The sequence below is a fragment of the Pezoporus occidentalis genome, unplaced genomic scaffold, assembly GCF_034315485.1.
Source record: "Pezoporus occidentalis ecotype Australia unplaced genomic scaffold, CSIRO_AGI_Poc_V1 ctg39, whole genome shotgun sequence".
Lineage (NCBI taxonomy): Eukaryota > Metazoa > Chordata > Aves > Psittaciformes > Psittacidae > Pezoporus > Pezoporus occidentalis.
In genome coordinates, this window is record NW_026915713.1 from 4,695,033 (window position 1) to 4,717,106 (window position 22,074).

The following is a 22,074-nucleotide window of genomic DNA, read 5'->3' on the forward strand; positions in this document are numbered from 1 at the left end:
GAGGGATGGACAATGGCAACTTCAACAAAAGTGCTTTTTTTTCCTTCTAAAAAAAAATTACTGTGTTTTGCTACGCTGTGAGATGCAGCAGATGTACAAGTTGATTTCTTAGACATAAATAATAATTTATCATAAACATGTCTGAGAGGAGAAAAAATTAATTGAAAGAAGCTGTTATTAGAAAGGGAGAACAATGAAGGTGACTTTGCTATCTTGGCCACTACACCTGGGATAATCCCTTTCACCATTGCATAGGATCTCAGTGTAATTCCAAGCAAATAGGCCTTGAACATACACGTATTGAAATCACTAAATAGGTTTCTATATTTAAGTTGGAACAATATTGCTTCTAATTAAAAACTATCTTACTAAAGCCCTTAGTGCTCAAAAAGTCAGGTTAATGTAACTTGAGCTGAGCTGGTAGTGGAAGGAGAGCAAAATTTTCTTTGTTCTAGCTTTGTAACTATTACTGTGGATACGAAAGTTCCTCATGCTAAATTTTTTGCCAATTTGTGATCATGTATTAAGTGTTTGTGGTCTTACCGCTTCTTGTTTTTAAGATGAAAGCTGGAGCACTTTAGATGCTAAACATAAGTGAAGTCTCAGTTACCTGCAGGGATATATTCCAATATTTTTATGAATCATGGCATTGACACCACCTGAGTATAAACCAGCTGTATAAAAGAAGTCCTTAAAGATTGTAGTGCTGCAAAAATACAGTTTTTCTTCTTTTTTTTCTGAGGGGGGTGATGTGGTTTGTGTGCAGACTGCCTGTACAGCACATTCGCAGTATGGCAGGCACAAAGCAATCCAGCCTGGGTTCCTACAGCATGCTTAGCTGCTGTTAATAAACCTCATACAGAGCAAAGGTGGCATTTCTGTGGCTGCATCCCTGCCACTGTGGGAGGAGATGCCGGCTGCCTACCATCCAGCCTGGGTCTAGCAGCGTATCTGGAGAACAGCCCTCTCTCTGACCCTGGAGTACCTGTCAGACACAGCAGGCAGTGCGCAAGAAGCTCTGAGCAAACCGGAGCTGGTGCAGCCATGCTGATGTCTCTGGCTTGATGCTAGTCATGCCAGATGCAGGTCGTCTGGGTATCATCACTGCATGGTCCTGCTGTGTGAGTTCTCCACTTACTGTGTGTAATGGAAAATGAGACGTGCTGCTTCGTTCCTTTGATGTCACTAAAAATGCAGGGATGCTTTGTTGTGCTGAGACGACTTGTACTGTACACTTAATAATGGTATTATCTAAATTAATGTAGTAGGAGCAACAATGCATTTTCCAACACTTTGTTTCTTCTTAACTTCCAGGTTTTCCGAAAAAAGGCAGTAGAGCTTGGAGAGAAATTGCTACCTGCTTTCAACACTCCCACCGGCATACCTTGGGCATTGCTTAATATCAAGAGGTAAACCAACCGATCTTTGGTGACTAAAGTATAGAAAAAAAGTTATGCTGAAACCATCTTCACCACAGAACTATTACAATTGCTACACAGTTTTTGTCTCCCCAGTTACATGAAAGTTGATATAATATCCTTAGTTCTATAGTTTAAATTTGGAAGTTTAAGTAGATATATGTTGTATGCGCAGGAATGCATATAGAAGTACATTTATTCATGTACTGGCTGCTTTTTTGTCAGTTAGTATGTTGCCTATCACTTTTACTGAAGTCTTTCATTGCTTTTAGTGTTGCTATAGGTAGGGTAATAGCAAAAAAGCATGTGTTGCTCTGAAGGCATAGGGTTTCCAACCACTTTGTACTGTTCTCACATGTAGTATCAGTGTATCCTTCATATCAAGAAGCAAGAGTAATACCTGCTACAAGTGACTTGCTGTTATGCACTTTCTCCCAAAGAATGGTTGCTTTGACCAGTTGTGATTTGAAGGCAGCTATGTGTTTGCTGCAGAAAATGCATGCTCTCCTGAAGTCTCTCTGACCTCCAGTACCTGACCCCAGACAGGTGTTAGCATCTCCATGGTCCATCTCAGGGCTGCTGGTAGTGATACTGTTGTTAAAGAAAATGTTTTCTTTACACTGTTTGAGGAATAATATTGAAAGTTACACCTGTGAGGGATATTTGTGTACTGGTAAGGACACATTAGCTTTCTCCACACTGCAAATAAACCCCAGCAACACCTGTCACAAGAAAGTGAACCAAGAATTTCACATATCCCTGTGTTGGTGTTATGGTTTTTGTGTGATTCCCTCCTTGATAGTCAGCATCTTCCACTGTTCTCTGTTTGATCTGTATTTAAGGGTACGCTTTTCCCCATAGCAGTATGTACATTGACATACTTGCCTGGTTGGCTTCAAGTTTCACAATAAACTGCTCAGAGCCTCTACAGAAACCTCTGGTGTGTCAGTTCAGACAGGCTTGTCTTTCACCTTCCTTTCAACCAAAAGTGAGGTGGGAGGCAAAAAACATGTCTGTGTGCAGGAGCAGGAGGGAGTTAGCACTTTCTGAGCTTGCTCATTGTTGAAGGGTGTGATTAACGGCTGCCCAGTGCTGATCCTCAGACTTGGAGTTGTTACTTGCATGCATACTAATTATTCTCAACAGATTTTAATGAATTCTCTACAAGTTCACTAGCACAGCAGCTTGAGTTTTGTGGCTTTGGAGTTTTTCTAAGCTGTTACCAAAAAAGTCTAGCTTATGTTTGTAAATGCAGTACCTTATTCTACATAGTGTATGTAAACAAAAATTTGCCTTATATGTAGGCCTTATCTAAATCCCTGCTTATCCACGAAATACGTTAATGTGATTTGCAAATAGTTCAATTCTGTGATAGGTGTTCATGGTTTTGATCCTAGCTCCTCACAACTGCTGTGGTGCACTACAAATGTCAGCCACAAACACTGCAAGGTGGTAGTGCAAAAGAAATTAATTTCTTATCTGACACAAAATTGGAAGAGGATCTCTGCCAAGATAACTTCCTTTGCTGTGGCAGAAAAAGTTACATTAAATGCTAAGTTATTGTTTTTTCATTCTGAATCCTTGCACATCTGTCTAGATTTGACCTTCAGTAGGTGACTCTTCCATAATACTGTGTGTAAACAAATACACTGTCATCCAAGCTTAGGAAATGCTAAGCCACTGAAACCTGCATATATTACGGATCTAATATGCCTCATTTCTGATTAGTACTTTATTTGATTTTATTTTGATTTGTGCTTCAAATTGGAGAACACTCACAAAAGATTGTGGGTGTCAGTGGTTATTTTTAAATTACTATTTTTGGATTGACAGATGAGCTGGATATTTGTTTCATTATGCAAATGTTCTTCACAAAATAGTTTGTTTTCTCTGTCCTGTATCATCATAGCCAGACTTGCTCTCTCCTTGCATGCCACTGTGTGTAAACACATATGTGGTTTTTTTGTCTGAGCGTGTCCTTATGTACCAAAGGCATCCAACTGAAGTCTTGTACTCTTCTCCATTGCTTTTCTTCATCCTGCTTCTTTCCTCATGACTTAATGACCATGGGACACTCACCATCATACCTATCAGGTATATACCTTACTATCAAGTATATTTAAAAGTTCACTGTACTATTCTTCAGTTAAAATTATTAGCAAATTCTTGAGTGTGTATTTGTAAAATTGCCTTTTGTGTCTGAAGTGCATTTAAGTAGAATGGTAGTTTGTACTGGGATTTCCTTTTCTTTCTAAATGTTTCACCGCATTTCCACATTTCTGATGTTATCATTGCTCCACATCTTAGCTCATCATCACCATTTGTTTTTCACTTCTCCTTATACCACCAAATTTGAAATTCCTTTTACAGCTCACTTGCTTATTTGAGTAACCAGTGTTGTGTAACACTTGTTGACTGTACTGACTGAAACTACTGGTATAAAGAGAGGCTGCAGAAGGAGATGTGTGTAAAGTGATTGTGGCTTGATAGACAGATTTAAGTCTTCTTTGGGGGATAAGGAGCACAAGTTGGCAAAGCCACTTTAATTATTTACTCACTTATTTTCCTCTCTCACCCATATCTTTTGTTTTAGATATCTTCAGTACTTCCAAAACACCAACTACAACAGCTTCTCTAAAATGCCTTTAATTCACAATCCTTTATTTTTCTTCTGAGTGAGCCATGACAATCTGGCTTCTTCATGCTAAAATTTTCATTTCCCTTACTCTTTAAAAACTTCAAGTAATTTATGACTGAGCATTCGAATTGCTTGTGTATTTCTGTAATATGCCTCTCTTTTATTGAAATAAAGAAGTCTGAAATTATAACTCTCTTAGGGAGTTAAGTAATCTTACAAATACCCAGCTTGCATCATGTTTGAAGGATCAAGTAACATTTTTAATCTATCTATTTATTTTTACCCCTGTAACTGTTAAAAAGGGACTTGTAGGACTTGTGTTTATGGGATGATGCCCAGATGTGAAACACAGAGAACCCAGATTGTTGTTTGTTGGATCAGGCAGTAATAAATTTCTGAGGATGAGATCCTGGACAATAATTTTTTTCTTTTGGATAGAAATTGTCTCTTTATGTCACTTCTTCCCCCTTTGAAAGTAAACGTGTACCTTTTTTTAGTCACTGTTGTTTCCAATAAGACCACATTGCTATTTGCTAATAAGCAACCTAGAAGCATTCCTATATGGAAGAATATATTTTCCATAAAATGTTTGCTCTGTATATGCTGACCAGTTGAATAGCTGTTTTAAGGTTATTTATTATTTCTTGTGTGCTACAATGTAGTAATACTGTTAATCATTACGGTGCGTGGCTTTTTATGAAGAATCAGTGTATCATATAACTTTTAAGTGCATCTGAAACTTCGGAAAATGATTATGAAAAATGAAATGAAAAAGTTAAATGAAAATGAAAAGTTTAATGAAAAAGTTTTTCACTGGAGTAAAGGGTATTTTTCTTCTGGAAACAGAACAATCTAGAAATAGCATTTTTGGATGTCCAGCCTGCTTGCAAATGTTGTTGTGTCTAAGAGGGATACTATGCCTATTCCGCTGTCTCAGTGACAAAAGCAAATTATGTAAACATTTACAGATCTAGAGAATATGGGAAGTTCTTTATAGGAAGAGAAGCTGTGAGGTATGGGTGGAGTGGATCAGAGCAGGGAAGCTTAACAGAAATAAAAAAAAGGAGGAGTTTGATTATTTTGTATTAAAATCAAACCATACAGAGTGGTAAGATTTAATTGACATAGATGTAAAATGTTTACTGTGCCTGATGTCAGCTCAGGATTCTTTGCCTTTTACACTTTAGCACTGATTGTACATTAACAGTGGACCTGAGTTGAATTCAATATTATGTATTTTGTGAAGTGAGACAGCAGAGGCCTAGCTAAATTGTTTGCAAAAAGTAGTTACTCATTTGTAGATATCTAAGGAAGAAAGTGACAAAAGTGCAGTGTTTGTGCTCTTGGAAAGTTGTCAGCATTATTTTAAAGCAACGTCCTCTTTTGACTTTTTTATTTTATTTTTTTTAAATTTGTACAGTAAACTACAACTACAGAATATTTAAGTTATGCCTTTCCGGGCCTCAAAGCATTCAGTGTTTCAACAGAAGTTTTTTTAGAGCTACTAAGCCCTTGGAGCCACTGTGTGGATTCCAAACAAGATAGACACACAGCTTCAAAACCAGTCTTTTTCTCTCACATTACTTGAAAAAAAACCTGAAAATAACAAGGAAAAAAACACCTTTAGTTTTGTAGGTGGTTTTGTTGTTGTTGAATGGTTTAAGAGGGATTTTATGCTTAAATGCCGCAGCATCTGCCAGGGTGACACAAGCAGGTGTTGTTCTCTTCTGGGACACATGCTCTGGTATTTCAGAGCACTTTACATTACAGGCATTTAAAGGAGTTTATCGGCACTTTCTGCCTAGGAGGAAATATGGCTGATAAACCAACCACCAAGGTATGAAATGGTGGTCTTTAGACAGCAGAACTTGCTCAACAATGTTTTAAAGTTTCCATGTAATTCCCAAATTCAAAATATTTTTAAGGCCACAAGTGCCTAAATCACTTGAGGAATAGGTGGCCTTCAAAATGTTTTGAGTGAGCTACCTCCATAGCGAAACTTTAGAAAACGTCTTAGCATTTAACAGAATGGTTCTCTTTGAGTTCTGTGGCTTCTTCCAAAACATAATCAATGCACTTAGGAGTATCTTCCTTTATAGTTTGCAAAGGAATCTTAATGCATTGAGAAAGTTTGACAATATAAAGAGGAGAGGATCCAAACTTGCAAATTCAGTAAACTTTTTGGACAGCTTGATTCCCTCACATTGTCAGAAATGCCTGAAATGTGATTGTTACATTATTCTGCAAATTCATCCTAAACATCAAGCTGTTTGTATGATGTATATTCTTCAGTATGCTATTATATTCTTCAACAAAGTTAGTATTTCATGTTTTTACTTGTCCTAGTAACAAGTGCTCCTTCCTGGTGAAGAAGCACTTCGTTGCAGAGATTCATTCAGGATGACTAATTTAAATTTTCTAGTTTGCATTATTAACTCTCATGTCTAAATTAAATTAAAAACAATACTACAGAGTTAATAATAAAGCTTATTATTATCCTCAAAGTTAACTATCTTTGTCAAAAATAAACCTGTTTTTTAAAGGGGTTTTAGAGAAGAAAAGCTTAAATTGTCTGCATGATTTGTCATTGTAGGACCATGCAGAAGTCATTTTTAGATGGAATCCTTAATTTTGTCCTTTCTGTCTTAATTGGACATAATTTTAGAGGAAGAAATGAAAACTATCTACAAAAAAAACCCCTAAAAGTAGTCTAGTTTGCACACACAGGTGCTCTGTGTGTGTTTTTGGTAAATGCTCCACTGATGTAATAAATTAAAGTGGTAATAGTAAGAAAAAGGATTTGGATATTGAGTTAAACACTGAGATTTCCCCTGTAGTAAAACAGACCACTTGAAACCAGACTTTTGCCTTCAGATGTCTGAATCATAGTGTAGATTTGTATTAGCACTAGATTCAAAGAGATAAATCCTAGCTGAACTGTATCTCCGGTGTTAAGCATGTTTTGGCAAATAGAATTATTTGCCTTCTAGAGATAACAATCTCTTTTCACTGACCAGAGAAGACATTAGGAAATAATTGAAAGAACTGACTTTTTGAATTGAGGAAGTTAATTCAATCCTAATTTATAAGTAACTAGTGACAAGGATGTTTTTAGCAAAAGGTACATTTTTTCAGCACTGTTATTTCAGGTGCTGGTTAACCTACTGGTTCATTGCATGATTCATAAACAAGTTTACATTGCTTGTGTCATTACTGGCTGCAAAGCAAACTTGAAGAATAATTTTGTGCTTGGGCCATTTTGATATCACCTTGTTATATGTCATCTGATTAGCAATTTCACTGTTTTAGAACATGTTAGAGCACCACAGTAAGCAATTTGCTTGCCATCCCTTTACCTCATCTGAAACAATGCCAGTTCTGCTTTACATGACTGCTGCTTTATACCCAGTAAGAATCAAAGGAACTATTGTAAAATTATATTAAAAAAAAAAAGAACAAAAAAAACAACAAAAAACCCACAGACACAAAAAAAACCACAAAACCACAGAGGTTTCCTTTTTTCCTTTGAATTTCCATAAGTAGTTCTGTGGTCGCACATTACAAAAATTAGTCTGAGAATGTTATTAAAATTTAGATTTTCTCCTTGTAGGTATCAGTACATGTCCGTGCACTTTCAAGGTGGATACTTTTGATGTGTGGTGGTGTCTGATTTGCCATTGAGCAACACAAAATATCTCATTTTAAAAATATTAAAAAAAATTCCATGCGATCACTCAAGAAACATATCTGTTTGGCAGGGGGGGAAAAAGAACCAAGAAAAATATTATTTTGGTGATAGCCTATGATGTTAAGTTGTATTATTCAAACAGCAGCTTCGATTCAATATTGTAATGCTGAATTTGTGTGGGAGGCTGCCCTCTGGCAATAACACAGGAAGAATTTGGGACCTATTATTGCTACTGCAAAATATCTTTCTCAGTTCAAGTGCTTGCTTTATAGCCAAAGGAAACAGATTCTAGTTCCAAATTCAGAGTTTAAACACTGTTTCCCCACAGTTTATTAGTGCACTGTAAAATGAGTATAAATACTTACAAGTTTGTAATTACCATGCTACTTATCTATGAAAAACCCTATGTGACTATTAGTAATGCAATTCCTCAGTGCAAAATGTAGGATTTCAAACACTTTATAGATCTCTGTGGTATTAATGATAGATACTATTCTTCTACAAAAAAAACTTTTGCCAGACAGTCCCACAGAAACCAGGGGGTCTTGGTCTTCATGGGTTTGACCCCCTCCACAGCAGACCCTCTCTTCAGAGTATCAAAACTTTCCCCAGATATCTTTTTTTTTTCTCTTGATGGCTTAAAAAAGGGGGGAAATGGCTTTTTTGGTGTGTTATTTATAAAGAAGATATGAAAATCTTCTATGCTGGAAAGAGGGAAGGATTTGAGTCAGAATAAACACTATTTTGTTTTGCCCTAAGAGAAATCAGGAGTAGGAAGTTCACCCTGGTCATCTGTGGCATGTACCAATATTTAGCATGCACTGATCAGGTACTGCAAATTTTCTACTAGTCTGGTTGCAAATTAACAAGTCCATCTTTGAAGCACAAGGTGGATAGTGATGAGTGTGCGAAAGTTGCAGCAGATCCACAGTTTGTTTCCTGAGCACCTGAATAGTTGCGTCAGATTCTCACTTTTGCTGCCCTAAGAAATCTGCCCACAAGATTTTGAAATTGCATTTGTTGAGAATAGGATTTTATAAACTAGTATATAGGTGTTGGTGGTGTTTGTGCTCTTGCTTTAGCTGGGTAACTGCTATTATCACCTTGATATTGGCAGATAATGAGGAGTTATTTGTATGGCATACTTTCCCACTGCCTAGGAGATGCCAGGGAACCCTTAGTGTTGAGTTGCCAAATAGCTGAGAGTTGAAGTCATACATAAAGATGTACAGGATGAGGCTCAGTTTGAGATGAGACATCTTTGTACATTTCACCAGCGCAGCAGGAACTAGCTCCTGTCAGAGTGATTAGGGAGCCAGGCACTACAAAGTAGCCTGAGGAGCGGTTATCCTGCCCTGAATTAACTACCCAGTGCCTGGCCTACAGAGCTGCCCTTTCTTGACCACGTATTGACTGTGCTCGGAAGTCCGTCACCTGAGTGTAGGCGCATTAATCTTTGCACTCGTTAAAGATCATTTCCCTTTTAATTGCTTGTATCATGTATGCCCTAATTTTACTCTGTGCCCAGTAAATGATTAGTTATAGCAGACAAAATGTGACTGTTGGAAGAGGCCTCTTTCAGAGGGAGGGGAATCAATTTGTCCAGACCTTAGGTTTCATTAAATAGATAAAACGAGCGCAAGCATTTCTCAGTCACTTCCACTGCAATTCCAGTCATGTCAGGGAAACATATCATCTAAAAATGATAGAGATAGGACTGTTTCTCTTCAGTATTTTCTAACTGACAAATTTTGAAGACAAATTATTTGCTTTGTGTATTTCATAAAATTATGTGCGTTTGTGGGAATTTGCCTGCAAAACACATCACTTGTTTCTCCTTAGGGAACTCTTTAAATGACCATGAGATGAGGAGAGGAGGCATTAACAAAGTGTTTTGCTTATGTATTTTAGCTGGAATTACTTTAATTCCTGGCTAAATTCTTAGCTCAGACAGGTCATTTTTAAAAATAATAATTCCTAAATGGAAAGCTGTGTGGGGTTGGGTTTGGTTTTTTTGTTTGCCTCTTTTTTTTTTTCCCTACTCTGATTTAAGCATCTTTATGATGTGGATAATACAGATTCAGATTTACCAAGCATGATACTTTGACTGAATTAGGATACCTGCTCAACATTATAAGTCTGGAGGAACAAGGTTTTTCCTTAGCATCAAAAGCAGGGCCATTTTAGATTCTAATGTAAGCGCTAGTTTAAATAGGTGAATGTTTGTAGTTATTTTGTATTCTTACTGTCCTAAAATAATGAGTGTGAAGAAGAGTTGCTAACCACATTTTTTTCAGAAATCATTACTGAGAACAGATTCTGCTACCATCTTCACAAAAGACATTTTTTTCTCAATTAAAAAAAAAAATAATTCCATTCAGTACTTTTCAAAGTACATTACACACAGCTATATGTGTGTTTATACATACTAGTAAATCTCTATTTGTTGTTATATGGTTTCTTATTATTCTGGATATGCAAAGATCTCTCATTTACCTCCTCCCAGCTGTAACCTCCCAGCTGGATGACAAATATATAGGTTCCTATACCTTAGAGTTCTAAGCCCTACCTGTAACTGGTGCAGTTCTGGTGCGTCATGTATAACACAAACAACTATTTCACTTACCTGAATTTTAAACTTCTCTTTATGGTATTTAATAATCCTATTAATACTGTGAAACTTGAATTTTGTTTTTTTTTTTTTTCATTTTCATTATACCGATGCTGACAGATGTTTTCTATGCCATTTGTATAAGCATTTTTAATTTGACTAGTCATAACTGCTGTGACATCTTTTGCTCTTCAGACATTCATGGCGTTTCCATTTTCATTGATACATCAGGCACTCTTTCAGTGCAGTTTTTCATTTAATCTTTTAGAGTGAAATTAACAAAGCAGCCTAAAATGCCTTTTTTTTTCTCTAGATATCCGTCTGTAATATCAGAATAACAAAACTTTCATGCAGATTGATTTTTAGCTTTAGATTTTAACAGAAACTAAAGTTTAATATTTGTTAATTGTTCAATTACATTTAGCATTTGGTGGGATTTGAGGAGTTTTCTTTTCAGGAATCTTAACATGATCTTTCCAGGAAACTTACTTGCATAATTGCTGATCATTAGTTGGATTTTCTCAGTTTTATGACCATCTTCATGCATGCAGCTGAATACTGAACACATCCTTGTTTTTAAACAATAATTTCAGCATTAAATACAGATAGGTGTAGTGCTGTACTTGTTAGTTTCAGTTATCTCACTGTTAGTCAACGTAATGGTACAGGTTTTGGTTGGAAAACAGCTATATTGTTTCTTGTAATGTCTCTTCAGCCTTCAGACCTTATTTGAATCCTTAATCTAAGTTGCAAGTTTTTATGACAAGCATCTGAGATCATCCATTGCCTTTTGGTTTTATGTTTCCTGTAAATCAAGAGCTATTGTAATCCTTTTTTGATCCTGCTCCAATTTATGTATCTTTTAACCCTGGTATTCCTCTTTCATGCTTGCTGCAAACTTCTAGTCCGTTTTTATTTTGGATGAAAAGCATTTCAGTGATAATTTTCAGCTCTAATGGAAGATTTTTTGCTGAACTCTGATTCTGCCCTTACCCCCACATCTTGCATAAGAGGAATCTGAATCATGGGTGCATCATGTTTTTCAGAACTACAGGTTGCTTCTGTCAGCCTTTTTTTCAGATGTTAGTTTCATAGCTTGTGAAAACTAATGTTTGGGAGACGTACTGGGTATTGTGCTGCATGTGTCTTCTGAGACTTCTGGGATGACTGTTTTTCAGCCCTTGCCTTCTTCCATCCATACTCCCTCATGACTTTGAGGTTGTCTAGTTGGTCTGCTTCTCTGCCTCTGCAGTACCCAAAATGGGGCATATGCTAAAGTTACTACCTTAAGGTAAGATGCTTTATGGAAGAGTTGATCCATAAATCCTACTCCTCCTAATGTATTATCATGTAACACATTTTCCTTAAGGTCTTGAATATTTTTTAAGTACTTGAATATTCTGGAAGGTGTGATAATCATACGATTCGTAGGCATATTTTGGTATACATTCAGGGGTGTGTGTGTGTATGTATCTATACACATATATAGATGTTTTTTATATATGTCGACATATTTATAACATTTAGATATATAACGTAGTATGGTAGGACTAATTGGGCTGCTGAGAAGCAATAAATAACTAAAAGGTTGTGCTTGACTTTGCTGCTGAAAGCCATATATTCTTTAAAATTCCTTTTTCTTAACTCCAATTTCCCTTGAATACAGAATTACTTGGGTCTTACCACCCCCTGGAAGACTTTAGAAGTGGTATAAAAAAAAAAAAAGCCACAAACCCAGACTCAAAACATTTTTAGCTTTCATTTAGTCGTTTAATGCTGGATATTCAGTCTTCCCGTTCTGACACCTCAGCTGACCAATTGAAGACTTGTGCTAGATCAGGATAAAATAGGTTGCCACTCTTTGAAAGCCATGATTGCATAATTTTCGTATTTCTACTCTCACCTTTTATGAAGAAGGGGAAGCAAGGAGAGAAAATAAATAATTTTTAAACAGCAGTGAGGCTGCAAAAATAAAACATCTTTCAGGCATAAATGAAAAAAGGCATATTGATTTTACCTGCATCTCTTTTTCTCACATGAGAATCCTTGAATAATCCTTTCTGTCTTATAAAAATGCCTTTTGATGCTAATACAGATATGGACATGGGAAAATGTATGCTGCTGGAGTGCTGCATCAATTATCTTTGCAGTATTCATGACTGAACATTCTTGATAAGAATTCTGATTAATTTTACTCTGTATCTCTATGAAGCTGGTTTCCTTTACTAGTTCTTAACATTTCTTGCAACTTGTGCTCTGCAAAGGCCAGACAGTTACAGAGCACCTTTAATGACAAAGTCAGCTGATTTGGTGAAGCACTGGAATGGGTTGCCCAGGGAAGTTGTGAATGCTCCATCCCTGGAGGTGTTCAAGGCCAGGTTGGACAGAGCCTTGGGTGGCATGGTTTAGTGTGAGGTGTCTCTAGTTGGAACTAGATGATCTTAAGGTCCTTTCCAACCCTAACAATTCTATGATGCTACGATTAAGAAATTTAACATGTCTCAGAAATTAAGTCTTTCAACAATGCAACCACAAGTAAAACTTCTAGTTGAAAATACGTTGAAATACTGTCCACTTTTCAATATTGTCATTAAGAAGTTTCTTTAAAAATTAATTTTTAAGCCTTTGTAGTTATTCTACTAACTATATTAAGTCAAATTATAATTTATAATTCATTTGCCTTATTACAACACTTCATTAAAATGTCAGAAGACACAGCTTCTAGGCAGGGTATTACACCAAGAGCTATGCATGCGTTGCTTTTTGCATATGGAAATAGCTACAGCAGTTCTGTTCTGCAGCATGAATTAACAAAGATTGATTGCAATCTGTTTTTATTAACTCAAGGAAGAAAAGCAGTGTAGTGATATTAAGAAAATTAATTATAACTTTCTAATCTGGTAATTAATGTGCAGCTGGGCATGAGTGCAGTTAGTGCAATTCAGTAATTTGGCAGTCCTGACAAATTATCATCACCTGTGTTAAGGTAGGCAACTGTTTTTTAATCTTTGCTCAAATTTTTATAATCTTTTCCATTTCAGAATGGCTTTAGCTATTAGATATGACCTTTTACTATAATAACTAGAACTGAGGTTCTGTTGTATATTTTAGGGCTGAATTCCAGTTGTATTTCTTAGAGCCCTCTTTTATTCTTTTCCAGTGCTGTACTGGAGTTTCTTATGAAGCAGTTTATGGAACAGAGATTACTGGTAATTGACCTGCATATGTCAAATAATCTTAAAATGCGACTGAGAATTTAATGTACCTTGCAAATTGAGATGCTTCCAATTAAATAGAGCTCTTAGGATAATCACTTTCAAAACTAATCAAGTAATATAATGGTGTTACTAAAACTCTTATTGACTTAATTGGGACAAATTAATAAACTTATCCAATGCAATTGCAGTAATGGTCATATTAGTTTGCATTTTTCATAACCTATCCATGGTTTTCAGAAACACAGAGGGAAAATAGAAATTACCTAGGTGTATTGAATTAACACAACAAGGTGACTTGAGTGAGGAGTGTCTGTGACCTTCTTACCTTACTTACGAGGCATGAAGGTTATTGTGGATGACCTCATGCTCAGTGCCTCTCATCTATTAGGAAATCAAATGTTGCTGAACAAAAATTAGAACTAAGATCCTAGCAGTGGAACTGGTAAGAGAAAATGCTCTTAAGTGGTCTTGACTGGTTTTGCTACTATCAAATTTGATCTCCTACAATACATTCATGAGCAAGGCATCGTAATCTTGTCATAAGATTGATCTTTGTTATTATTTTTAACAATTGAATGGGAAAAAGTGCAAACCACCTATATTAGATCAGACTCTGAAAACTATCCAAAACTATTGAGTATCCTTACACTGTCAGATGGTTTAAAAATCCGCCTTATTTACACAAGATTCTGGGGAGTTTGCTTATCTTGTTTTAGGGCTTTTGTTGTTGTTGAAGTGTTTATTAGGAATGCATTAGAGAAGGTGTTGCTGGAAACCAAAAGCCAGGAGTTTTCAGCCCCATGAATCTGTCCTTTCGGTTGTTTTATGGCGCAGTTTCAACAGGAGATACAGTGGACAGCCTTTGCCAGAACAGCTTCTTCCCTAATGCTTAAGGGCTTGGAATTTTTTAAATTCTGTTGCTTTGGTGGTAGAGAGTAAGCTTCAGACAGATCTCATATTGGGTTTGCTTTATGCATAACTCCGGGCCACAGACACAAAACCAACAAACAAGAAAAAAAAAACAACACAAAAAATCAAAAACATGGAAATTGAAAACTCTCTGAGGTTTGTTGGTTGACATTAATTGTTGAGAATGATGAATGCTGATGTTTACCATCTTATGCCTTCTTATTTGTGTTCCACAGCCAGCATAATATTAGTGATTTTAGGATCCTGAAATATTGAGTGATGTTCTACATGTAAAAAAAAAAAAAATAATCATTTCATAAATCAGCTTGTATTTCAAAATAAATAATAGGCAGCAGCACAGTTTATTGCATTAGTCATATTGAACATTTTGAAACAAATTAATAATGAATATAGCAAATTTGGCTTTTTTTCCCTTTCTGTTTAGATACATGGTTATCAACAATTCATAATGTCATTATTTTTGTTTGCTTCAAACCATTTTGCTAGTACCTTAAGATTTTTTATTGTTTTATTTTCACATTTGCTAAGTGTTTTCTTTGTGTTTACCAGTGTTACAAAATTTTCACGAGCATTCGCAGTGATAAAGCTCAGTTTGCACATGGCAAAACAGGAATAGTTACATGACATGCAGCTGCTTGGAGAAAGAGATGTTTTAAAGTGTCTTAGGTATTCTTTGAAGCCATTCTGTGGTGGATTAGGCACTCCAGTACTGTGAATCAGTTTGATCACACTGTTTAGTTAGATCAGCTATACTTTTGTTGTGTGCTTTTATGTGCTACCAGATATTATGACTGACAAAAAGTACACCTTACAGAATTAGTTTGTAGATACATAGGATAAAATATAACCCTAAGTGATATCCAGTGTTGTAATTCATTCAGCTGTGCTGACAAAATGAAATAGATGGTTGGAGAACTGATGTGGCTAGTAAAGTCCAAGAGATCCTCCAAAAGCAAATCCAGTCGTATATATATAAATGCCTCAAGGTGTTTTGTAGATATTTCCGTGTTTTTCTGTATTAAAAGGTTTGATAGATAGTTTGGCTTGTAACATTTTTTTAATTTAAAGAAAAAAAAATAAATTTCTGTTTTTAATCTCCCAATTGCTGATCAGTTCATGCACATATAACCTTGAAAGCTGATCCTCTGTCGTAACTTTGGGTTTCTGCTTTGATGGTCTCATGATACTCATACTGAGAAAACAAAAAATGTAAAAGATGCTGAATTCTTCCACTAAGGAAAAAAAGAATTACCAGAGAACCTGTATCTGCTGAGATTGTTCTGGATTTTGCTAAAAATCCTGTACACTTTCAAACTAACTGTATGGCATTATCATATCAGTGTTATGGCTGGGTGAGCATTTCAAGCGAATGCACCTCTTACTGCTGGAGCCTGACACTGTTAGGGTGATTATTGGATGCTGTGTAGGCTGACTCTCTGCTATGTTTTTCTTTTCCAAAAATTGCTGTATAGTTTGGAATTACTATAGCGGAGAGCTAATGCCTGGGTAGTCAACCTTGAAAATGAATGACTTAGCAAGCAATATTTCCGTTTGTTCTGCCGTTCTCCTGTTCTGCTCTGATTTACCTTTTTACTCATTACAGGCTGACTTGTGTAAGGGCAGAAAAGAGTAGGAGCTCACAGGCATGTCTTTATGTTGCAGAAAACAGTCAACCTGGCTTCTTAGTCCGGTGGACTGATGTGGACTCAGCTTCTAAGTGTTGACCTAGGTGGATGTACCTAGACAACATCAAAAATACATAGTGCTCTTGCTCTAATCTCACATTAAAAAGTGAATGACCTTATGTTTACTGCTTTTTGATGAGCACACCTTGCTCACTGAAGTACACCATAACCTAACTGCCTAGACCTAGCTTAGTTGTTGCTAAGTAATATTTACTCTGACCAAGGACTTTTTGAGTTTCATGCTGTGCCAGGGAGGGGGGGAAGCCAGGAGGAAGCAGAGACAGGACATCTAACCCAAACTAGCCAAAGGGGTATTCCATACCACAACACGTCATGCCCCGTATATAAACTGTGAGCAGTTACCCAGAAGGGCTAGAACACTGCTCGGGTCGGGCTGGGTATCGGTCGGCGGGTGGTGAGTGGTTGTATTCTCTTCGCTTGTTATTTCCCTTACCGTTATTATTATTGGTGGTAGCAGCAGTGATTTCTGTTATACCTTAGTTACTGGACTATTCTTATCTCAGCCCGTGGGAGTTGTTAACATTCTTTTGATTCTCTTCCCCATCCCTCTGGGAGCGAGTGAGTGGCTGCAGGGTTCTGAGTTACTGGCTGGGCTTAAACCATGGCAATATGGTATAGCTGAACATAATTTTTAAAGATTTATCAAAATAGTTGGTTTGCCCTATATTAAATAATCCACTGCCCAGCAACAAGCACTAATAAAATCCCAGCAGTAATGGATCTTGCTGTAGCTGAGGGTAAACACAAAATAAGACTATGGTGGGGCAGTTTGAGAGCTATTGAGAAGAAAACAGACACTAGTGAGCCAGCTAAGCAGTTTGTTCCAGAAATTTGCCTTCATTGGTTTAAACTTCAGGTTAAAATGACATTTTTATTGTTACAACACTGACACATCTTTATGAGGAAGTTAATAGGAGGGAACGGTCTTTCAGCAAATTAAATGAAAGGCTACTATTTCCAGCTGACATCTGTGAAACTGCTGCTACATTCCTTGCAGTAGTGCTTGGAGAAATAAATGAGCAAGTATTCATTGTAATCGAGCTTTAATGGTAACCATATGCTATATATCTTGTAATGGTGTTCATATCGTGTGGTTTCTGCATAGTATAAAAAAATTGAGTGTTAGTCTGTCAAAGGCCCATTAATGTAAATGTATTGATTCAATACTTAGCCTATGTGAGGCTTGTGTGTTTTATATATATCCCAGCAAATCGTGGTTGATACAGCAAATCTGACAAGTCTTTCCGGTTGACCTTTCAGCCTATCCATTCCATGTCATACCGCGTACTTTCTAGATAATGAAAGCTATTGAAGCAAAGAAGATTTAAAAAATATATCATTTTAATTCTTTTCAAATTAATATTTTCTAACGGACATTAGAATGTGCAGTCTTTCAGCAATGTTGTTTCACATGATGTCATGATGTTCTATTGAGGCCATAAATAAACTCTTTGTCTTCTACCCACAATTCATTTTGTAAATCAATTGAGTTTTGCTTAACTGTGGTTTAGTAAGCATTTTTTAAAAGCTAATAGCTTTTGCACCTGCCTTTGAAGGCTTAAATCTGCCATTCTAGTATTCAGCCAGTGGTGCAGTTAAGGTTTTTGTGAGCAGTACAAGTTCACAAGCCTACTTCTGAGTAACCAGACTTCAGACAGTGGTTCAAACTTGTATCCTTTTTCTCCACTTAAGTCTAAACTGACCAATTTTTGCATGATACACTGTTTCTACTGAATGACTTACCACAGATGCTTCAATAAGGCATACCTTAAAAATTAGAAATGGTCTCTTTACGGGCTTTACTTGCTTCCCTCCTCCTCTTATAATGCACACAGATGGGATGTCGTAAACAAGCTTAATGCATCAAGGAGGTATAATTTGGCTTTATCTTGATTTATCAGATTTTTTTAGGAAGTTTCAGAAATGAAATAATCACAGAAAATAAGGGAGAAGTCACGTATCCTGTACTGAACACTAAAGCTGCGCCTAGTTATCCTAGATGGATGTTTGTCTAGCTATTTCATCAACACCTGCAAAACGGAGATTCCATGCTTTTCTAAGGAAGCTGATTCCAGCAATTCTGTGTCTTCAGTATTGTCAGAATATTTTTGGATGGGTATTATTTTCTCTGATGTCTGTCCTGGAAGCTAAATACGTCGCCATTTTGGTGGAAGATTTATCCCCTTTTATGTGTTGGAAGAAGGCTATTGCCATGTCTAATCTATTACTTGTCAACAAGACCACTCTTTCTCCCCTCATCCCTGGGGCAATGCTGTCTTGAGTTGGTGATAATTCTTGTTACTGTTCTCTAAGCTTTCTAAAATTTGTCCCTGCCTTTCTTGAAATACAGCTGATACAGTATTGGATGCAGGTCAAGGAAGGCCTTTCTATGAGTGAATAACATACATACACCCTTCAGCATCCTCATTCCTCAGTTCACATTTAAGCCACATCATACACCCTGTGAGATGCCTTTTTTGCATTTCCACTAAACAGTTCATTTCTAAATCCATTTTTCCCACCCTGCTTCTCTCAGCTTTTTGTGATGCTTCTGTAGCAAATTGTAATCCTGGGTAGTAGCTTCATTAATTCTCCAGACCTCTTTTCCATACACATTTTCTGAGTCAGCAAAATACTTGGCTTCTCAGAGCAGCTCTGGTATATGCTCAGCATCATTTATGTTTCTTTCCTCTGACTCAAGCGCAACAAAAAGATATCAACACTGGACAAAACCATGGTATCACCATCACTTCTGTGTAATTTTTGAGTTATTCTGTACCTATGTCTACTTAATCCTCTGACATGGGAGGGAGACTTGATGTTTCAGTATCTCTTGAGCCTCTTTGAAGTAAACAACCAGTTTATTTTTTCCTCTTTTCTTTTTACAATCCTTTGTAATTGGATAGGTTTTTGTGTGTAAACCAGATTGGTTTGTGGTTAATCAGCTATGTATTGACAAAACATGTCTTGGGTGTTTCAGAGGATTAGAAAAAGACCTGTTGCTGTCCGCAGAGATAGCAGCTTATCAGAGGTTGTTCTTCATGCTTGCCTGTTAGGGAGGAGGAGGGAGCCTGGCATTTACATTCCATCCCTGCACTCACCCACCCATCAAAGACAAGTTGGACTCAGGCTGCTGAGCCTTGAAGACACACCCTTTGAAAATCTGCCTGGCTGAATGAGATGGGAGTGAGAAAGGGAAGCCATCTCCACTTTTGTGTTACTCCAACAACTTTGACTTGTGTCAGGGTGTTGCTCTCATACTCCTTAATTTGTAATATAATAAAAGTCAATACATAATAATTTTGATAAGTAGACATTTTTTTAAGTTACTCATAAGAGGCCTATAAATAATTTATTCTGATGGCTTTTGAGTTCAAAGTCTTTCTGGTACCCGAAAGACAAATGTACACCTTAACAAAAACACTTATTTTAACTGATGTTATCTTTCTATAGTGTCAAAAAGACTAACCAATGTGCCATATCTATCCAGAAGGTATTCCATTACTGACAAGAGCTTCATTTATGGAGCTTCCTGCATAAAGATCCTTGCAAACTACTCCATGCTAAACTATTCCAGTCTACTGTTAGAAATACAAAGAAAAGAAAAAAAAAAGCTTAAAGTACAGATTCTTGCACTAAAACAATAAAAAGCACTGAGAGATTACAAATGACATTTAAAAACTCTGGCCAAATATTTTGCTGAAATTGGGACAGAAGCCTGATTTTCTTAAATGCTTTATAAAACTGCAGCATCATTGTTCTCATTGATAATTTAAAAAAGAAAAATAGCAAGCTACTTTCCCTGTGTACATTGTTAAATGTGCAGATGCTTTTTCAATGTGGTTAATGAAACAGCGTGTGCTGGTGCAGGAGTAAAAAGTACACATACTGTCTCCAACAGGATTCCAGAAGTGGGGGGTCGGGGGTCGGGTCTGAGACCTTGATTGTTCTATCATTTTAAATAGTCATCTTTTCATGCTGATTTCACTTTGCCCATTATTATCTCATTTTCATTGTATTGATTAAAATCCCACTACTGTTCAAAAAAGATTATTTGACTACTTGATGCCTGCGCCTTTATCATCTGATAATCTCGTCTGCAAAATCCTCCAAGGAATATCTGAAGTGTGGTCATGAGTATTAATGCATGGATTCTGATTGTTTCTTTAAGAAATAGTTTTAGAAGAAATGTTTGGTACTTCTCATTTTTTTGTTCTGCCAAGGTAGTGTAGGTCTTTCAGCCTATTTCAAGTCTATTGAATTATTAGGCAATTGGATGGAAAACTCCCTTCCTTCTTGAGGTTATTAACTACTTTAAAGTATCATTGTATCATAATTTATAACATGTTTTATTGCAAAAAAAGAAAATATTATGGAACAAAATTACTTTTTCTTTAAAAATACAAGTCTTGCCTAATCTGACTTTGCTGAGTTTTCAGGGTAATATTTGTCCTTTTTTTTAATTCTTCACCTCTGTATTGGGTAATCAGATTATGCTGGATCATAGTTTTTAGTGCATATCTGAGAATTAAGGTGTATTGTGCTGTGCTTTGCCATCTGAGATTGTCAGCATCATTGGTTTCTTGAAAATCACTCATCTATAAGATGAGCAGCAGCTGTGTAAAAGAATTTGCTGCTTGAAGTAATAATAAGTAGATTAAAGGTGAAGTTCTGGGTTTGGTGGAATACAGCTGAATAACTGATAACAGAGACTCTACTGCAGGAAAAGTGTAATGGGGATATTTTCCTCAGGTGAAAATCAGGCGTATATTACACTATGTGGATGCTGGTTTGTTTTTCTATCTGCCTGCTATACACTAGGAAATACTCTTATTTAATTATACATTAGTTAATGAATTTTATCATATCTTAGCCATTGGTTGATTTTCCTTGATGACACCAAAAGCGAGGGACTTGATTAATCTATAAACATGTGATCAACAAAATCACATTTAATGTTTATTAAACCATACTGCATTATATTTGGAGCACAAGCATAAGAATCACAATCAGAAACTGAAAAATAGCATGGATATCTTCTACTACCCTAGTGATATGCCTGAAACTAATATCATTTGAGAAAACTAGGGATAGCTCTTTGTTGCTAAATTGACTGGATTATGCTGCTTAATATATATCTTCTACAAATGTATGAAGCTGGGGAAAAGGAATCTGTAAATTGCATGTAAATAAGAACTTCTTTCCCTTAAAGTAATTGACTTTAATCTTAACTTTCACATAGTTAATGGGCACTGAGGGATAAAACTCTACATAAGCAAATACTCTGGGAAAAGAAACCAGAACAGTCTTTATCTTAGCGTTGCCTGGCTAATTTCTAGAAAGAGTACCAGTTCTCAGTTCCCAAATCTTGATAGTATTAATGGAAAAGATTTGTACAGTGATGATGGTGTTCCAGTCAGGCTGAATATGGATCTCCTGCATTCATATTAACCTGCCATCTCTATAGAAATTTTAAAGACAGTTACCAGAATTTAATGCTTCATCAGTGACTGTTGAAGCCACCAGGAGTTTTTCTTTTGGCTGTAAGTAAGGATCAAGCCCTTAGTGACTGGCACTGTGAGAAACAAATGTTTATCTGATCCCAGAACAAATGGATTTATATGACACAGCAATGTGCAGGTAAAGAGCAAGGGGAAGATTGAAGCAGGCTGGAAAAAAGGGGACATTTATACTTTTCTTAAAGCATTTGTCAAAACAGATTATGTCTTAGGAACACTTGTCTGAAAAAGACTGCTTCAGGTTTTTTTTTTTGTCTGGAAAAGCTGTCCCTTTCCATGAACCAGAATGCCATTTCAATAGCATTTTATACAGCTGTCAGAGCATCTGTGAAAGCAGATGCTGGAG

At 36.4% G+C, this 22,074-nt stretch overlaps 1 protein-coding gene across 1 annotated transcript in view; it reads left to right on the forward strand.

Moving 5' to 3' along the window:
* Positions 1-22,074, forward strand: part of MAN1A1 (mannosidase alpha class 1A member 1) — a 146,471-nt gene that overhangs the window by 83,821 nt on the left and 40,576 nt on the right. The window contains exon 5 of the mRNA XM_062632414.1: positions 1,315-1,409. Coding sequence (XP_062488398.1) covers positions 1,315-1,409 — 95 coding nt within the window. The remainder of the gene's footprint in view (positions 1-1,314; positions 1,410-22,074) is intronic.